General features: G+C 45.0%; 1 protein-coding gene across 1 annotated transcript; it reads left to right on the plus strand.

Annotated features, from left to right (window-relative positions):
- Positions 1-4,997: 4,997 nt before the first annotated feature.
- On the plus strand, positions 4,998-5,570 carry VE01_04839 (uncharacterized protein; the record flags this gene model as incomplete). Its single annotated transcript, XM_018274307.1, has 3 exons — positions 4,998-5,012; positions 5,087-5,409; positions 5,480-5,570. The coding sequence occupies 3 exons, from the start codon at positions 4,998-5,000 to the stop codon at positions 5,568-5,570; spliced, it is 429 nt and encodes a 142-aa protein (XP_018130793.1).
- Between the last annotated feature and the right edge of the window lie 638 nt (positions 5,571-6,208).

A 6,208-nucleotide genomic window follows, 5' to 3' on the forward strand; every position in this document is an offset into this window, starting at 1 on the left:
CTCACGGTTGGGCCGGAACATATCTTTCAATAAATACTCCAGGTTAATCTTAGCACAACATTCAGCACAAAAATAAGGTATAGGGAGTGTTAATTGCTGCTGGTTTGAAACTGCATAGCATGGTTGTGCTCAGGTTTAAGCCATTAAGAATAATTATATCATTAACTAGGCATCTGTTATCTGCAAATTGATCTTAGTAGAAAAATGGTTAGAATCAGGGTACGGAGATGGTCCCACTGCCATGGGGTTGCTCTTACTCGCTTGGGCGATTACTGATATTTGCCCCACTTCGTATATTTGCCTCTCGGATTCGGTCGTATTCGCGCTCACTAGAACAGAACACGCACATTTCTAACGTCATCACGTCGTCACCACCCACGACCAGACTTCGAAATCAAGTTCAAATAATTACAGTGCGTGGAAGGCTCGGGTGGCACCCATTAGGGAATAAGTTGACAGTCGAGCAAGCTAAGACAGCGTTACGCCTATTCATTGCATAAAAATTATATGTGCTTTTACACAGAAGTAAAGGGGCAAAATACAACGCCCCATTACAGATGCTCATGTTAAGGCCCTTGCGCATGGCTTCTCTACGTGGGGCTTGGGTGAGACTCTAATTTATCAGTGCTGAGATCACTACCGCATCAGGTCCAATTGTGGCTTTCTCGCAACTCGTATTTCTCACCCGAACCGGACAGGCACTGTATACGAGTTTCAATCTCAGAGCGTAGGTCTTTGTATCTGTCTAGTTTTAGATAGGATATGTAGTGACGACGTAGTACAATGACAACGATCTGCATCTAGGAAGCTAGAGAAACCGACATTCTGGCAGAGGTGCGAGGCGAGTCCCGTCGAATTTGTTTCCCCTCGTACTCGCACCGAAGTCAGACTCACACGCATCCTCATATAACTCAAAGATTGCATCTCCATGTCTGTAATAGGTACTGTTATACCGGTTTATAACCGCCGGAATATATTCGTACGCAAACTGCGTATGGTGTACGAATGCTCATCAGCAACAAACCTTACGAAGTAATTATAATATAAAGTCCTTGGCTTTGCCAGTCTAGGGATAGGAAAACCAGACAGCCATTGATCTTTCATTCTTATTTTTACACCGAACTCGCTACTTCCACATTCAGACTACTGCACTCATCTCCGTTGCACACATAACTCTACCCCCTACCTCGAAATGGAAACTTCCACTCTCGCAATCCTCCAGACACGTGATAACGAAAGCTTTTGGCACAAGTACAAATGGTTAGTTATAGGCGGCGCTATCGCTATACCTATTCAACTCGTTGCACTATATTTCTAGTACGTATCTTTCGTCCCTCCTCCTTATTCTAGCTTTGTGGCAAGCGGGAACAAGGCATCGTATATCCTATACTAAGTGTTAATTTGTACAGTTTACGCTACCGAAAGCGCAAGAAGTCCTCAGGGATAGGCAGTCATGCGTAGGGTGGTTTACTTCGACCACTAGGAGGTAGATGCGGTTAAACAGTGGCAACTACAAGTCAGTTTTTAATCTCTTGGTGTTCGGTTTAGGCCAGACCGTTGAAGCGTGGCATGCGTACCTGCGACTGATGAATATCCGGTACTGGGTGCTTCTCCATACCAGTTGCAAAAACTGCTCGATGGCTTTTGTATGAGAGTTTGGTTATGTTGTTCGTCTGCAGGAGGGGTGCGTTTGGATAAAAGCTGGCAGAAAGGGGCGGATACGTGTTCAGTCTTACAGTTGTGGGTCGAGAATTGAGTTGGACTGCAGAAACTGTTGATGCAACCGGCGAAGCTCTAGATATCTAAGCAATATGTCGTGTCTAATGCTAGTCAAGGTGGAATGTTATTAGTGCCTAATTGTTGTATGGAGGACTCCTCGCGCCAGCTCGTCGTCTCTCGTCTTGTCTGATACCTGATGGCCCTGTGTGGCTGGGAGTGTTGCTCGGTGATTGTGGGCTATTGCTTTAAACCCTTTCCTTCGAATTCGAGGTCTTTTAAGTCGATGAAGTGGATGTAAGATGGCTTCTCTTTTAAGACCTTAGCATGAGGGTAGTGATGGAAGAGCAACATGCTTAGGGTCTCATTGAAGCCACCTACAAAACGAACCATCCAGTTTATCTAGCGAGCTTCGCCAGGAACTCTAGAAGAAGAGAAGAGAGATTCAAGCCCCTCCTGAACATCACCTTAGACTAGGAAGTGAGCCCAGCTACACCGTCCTCGAACAGCGGACATGGGCCCAAGACGGCCTCAACAATATTTAGGTGCCTATCGACGCAAAGTTCTGAAACTTGTGCATATAGAGATGGATGTTGTGATCAAAGTGGCCACTGCTGGGCATAGAGCGCAACAGACAAGGGGTCTTCGGAAAGAGACTACGTGGTTGATTTGTAGGGTGGTGTTCTTATTAGTTCGGTTCCTAACGCTAGTTTACGCTCTATGTTGAGTTAAGGAGCACCAGTCAATCGGCCACGCCGCGACCAAGATTACACTGCTTTCAAATTGCCGTTTTAACTATGGCTGAAATCGCGCGTGCGGTTGCCATCTATAGCCGAATGTGGCAATAAGTTGATAGAGATAATAGCTTACAGCGATCACAGTGGTCCCATCTCAAGTTTCTGCTGGTTACCACCCGGTGATCACGGTGGTCTCGCCTCAAAGTTCTGCTAAAAAGTGCCATTATCCGTAGGTATACCGCCTACGGCTATGTAAATATACCTTGAGGTTATAGCGGCGAGAGGCTTGGTTGAAGCATTGTGCGCGGTGACTGGACTGAGCAATGGAATAATGATACAGGGAAGCATCAAGAGTACGACGGAACTCGACGCGCTACGAGAGCTCTTTGCGCAATAAATGTTAAACCTTTCGCCGCGCTACTTGCAAGTGGATGAACTACCAGTAATATTTGTCAGACGGCACAGTCGAATGCTTCTCCATCGTCCCACCGCCACACCGCAGGGAACTGTTACATCGTGGTCCATCGATGTTCTCAACATCGGCAAACTACTTGTGCTCCAGCGCCACACGAGAATTAGAGGATTTAGGCTACTGGGATTTACATTGACAGCGTTTAGGTTAGCGGGTTTGGGTTGAAATGATTTAAGGAATTAAGGGATTAAGGAATTTAAGTCAACATATTTAGTGCAAGCCTTGAACCAGCACGTAGACATAGCTCAGACGTTTAAACTTAATACGCGAAGTAACATCTCAACCACCAATTAAGATGGCACTTAATTCCTAATTATAAGCACTGAAAGTACCCTAAAAACAGAACAGTTAAAACTCAAACTCGAAACTAGTAATAGAGATGCGACTCACAGTCATTGGAGTATTTATAAGTACTACCCGATTGACAACAGGTTGTTGGTTGAAGTGGGCAACATAGTGGTGCTCAGCGGCTAAGTCGCGCTACCACTACTAACTACCTTAAAGATGGCAATATCATACTCACCCGTTAAATTTCAGCAGCTAATCATCTCAAGACGGAGTTTAATTTATAAAAAATTATGTTTAACTATTTTGGGGAATTGAGTTTGCGCCAACCACAACAGGACGTGCCGGGCTTCAAACCCCGTTAAACGTCATCTAAAGCTCCGGACGCGTTTTTAACAGAGGCATGACTACTACGCAGCTAGATGCGACGATAGAAAGATGTTTTTGTAGCTAGTTCGCCCTTGTGCGGAATACAGTCGCGAAGTATAGTGTCCTAGAGTCGGAGATCTACAAATTGATGGCACTTGGCTTGTAATGGGCTATATCTCTGCTTAGTTTAAGCTTAGTGATATAAGAGAAAGTTAGTAATAAAGGAATATATAATTAATACATTACTAATATATATAGGATCCTGTAAGCAAGCTCGAGCACCTACTTTATAAGATAATATTAATTTAACTTAAGAGGATAAGTCTAAAATCCTATCTTAAGCTTTAACCTCTAGGAATCTTAGGCCTACTTAACACTTAAGGTTACACTAAAGTTCAAGTTCACAATTAAGATCACGAAGAGGGTACGTTTCCACATTAATAGATTATCAATACATTCCTAATGTATTCATAGTAGAATGCTATTATGACAAAATATTACTTAAAATATGCTGTTAGATAAAGAGAGCATCGAGCTTCAAATAGCTGCAGCTGAGGCTTGGCGTCTAGAAATAGAAAATGAAAAAGGTGTAGCTGAGGCTCGTTAGTTAGAGCTAGAAAATGAGAAGTTAGAGCTAGAGCTGATGAAGATGCGGAAGGATTTACAGGATTCCTAGTAATCAATTGATAATGCATTAGTAATACACTCCGTACAGAATCCTCGCACTTGTCGTGTTCTGGTTGCGGTGGTATTGTAAGAGGAACCAGCGACGTCTGCATAAAATACCCAGACCTCAAGGCGGGTGCTGAGGTCAAAGCGAGCCTTCTAAGTTCGATGAAAATTAGGCGAGCTTGGAACACCTGGCCCGAGCTAACCCCAGCGCCCAGCCTGACCTACTACCAGGACTGTGGCTGACCTAGACTGTGGCTCATTATGCTGTGGCTGAATTGTTGGGTGAATACGAATAGTTGTCACGGGGCTGTTAGATTCGAAGAGTAGTATAGATCTTCGGCGGCAATTGAAGGGAATCTTGATTCATCCATAGAATTATGAGAATATTTTACATTTTGCATATTCGTTCCGAGCACCGCCCCCTGAGCTTCAGCATCTGCTGGTCCATCGCCTCTGCCTCTACATGCTTACCTTGCAGGCGAAGACCCGTTGCTGCACTAGAAACACCATCTTTGTATGTTACTACTCAATGACGTAATATGACGCAGCAAGCACCACGTCATCTCTGCGACCTTCACTATCATATAGGTGGGTAGTCTGCAGTCTGAACAACATTCCGGCCTATGTCGACGTGTAATTCAATTGACATTCTATACTGTATCGGAGTCTTATCAAGTTGGAACACCCTCTCCCATAACTTCCCTAAGAGCACTATCTAGGTTACACACAGGCCCCCTCGTTTGAACATGTCAGATAGCAAGGTAAGCGAAGAAGTCTTACGTCTTCACCATCTCCCTACCTCCCGAGTCTCTCGTGGCCTGACTAACTTCTGTAGCAGCTCCCGCCCTACGGGCAGTTCTGCTGGTTGGAAGTCCCGGTCACCGACATCGAGCGTGCAAAGGACTTCTACACATCCGTGTTCAACTGGGAGTGCAGCCCGCAGGGGAGCCCTTCACCGCTGACTGGGGCGCGAGACGTCATTCATATGTTCACCAAGGGCGGCTTGCACGGTGCGTTCGTGACCGTCGCCGAGGACTGCATGGTGAAAGCATACGACGAGAAGAGCCCCGGCAAGGCGCCCGTGCTACCAACATTCTGCGTGGAGAGCATCGAGGAGACGCTCAAGGTGGTAGAGAGCAAGGGGGGGCGGTTGCACGTGTATGTGCATGGAGACTGCCTTTTCTTTTCTGGTGGTAATATGGAGATGTGCTGACTAGGTGAGAAATAGGCCGAAGACGGACATTGGTGGCGGCATGGGTTTCTTCGCCCGTTTCATCGATAGCGAGGGGAATTTGCAGGGGATTTGGGCTCAGAATTAGTGAACAGATATAAGTTAACGTCCCTCCCTTCGTAGCGAGAAGTGTACCCTGCCGAGAAAAATGATGGATACTTTGACTTCAAGTATCTCGAGATCTGTTCACACACCGATATCTCTCATATTTTGGCATAAGTCGTGTTCCATGGTGTTCCATGGTGTTCCATGGCTACTCCTGAACACCCTGCACCCCCCGGACAACAACATCGGTATATAGTTCTTGGGTTTATGCAAGTAATACTTCATGATCAAGCACGCCTATAGTCCAAGTGAAGGAAGTATGAATAACACTTTAAACATCTCTAAACTAAACCAAAAGACAAAACTGTTAGTGACACACATATCTCCGAGTCCTTCGAATATCCATATTTTGCAACTATATTTTATACAAGGGAGAACTACCCTTTAATTAACTTAGGATCTTTACATTTTACTCTTTTATAATCAGTGTTCGGCACAGATCGCCAATGACCTAATCTGATCCGGATCATGATCCAGATCAGACCTATCCGGCGTCTTTATGATCTATTCGTAGGATCTGAGGATATATCCGGATCATGCCAAGAGTAAGCCAAGAGTGCCAAGGCCACAGTAGTTGTAGAATTAAATCTGTAATACACCATTTAAATATTATAGGAAAGT

Source organism: Pseudogymnoascus verrucosus, assembly GCF_001662655.1.
Source record: "Pseudogymnoascus verrucosus strain UAMH 10579 unplaced genomic scaffold scaffold_19, whole genome shotgun sequence".
Lineage (NCBI taxonomy): Eukaryota > Fungi > Ascomycota > Leotiomycetes > Thelebolales > Thelebolaceae > Pseudogymnoascus > Pseudogymnoascus verrucosus.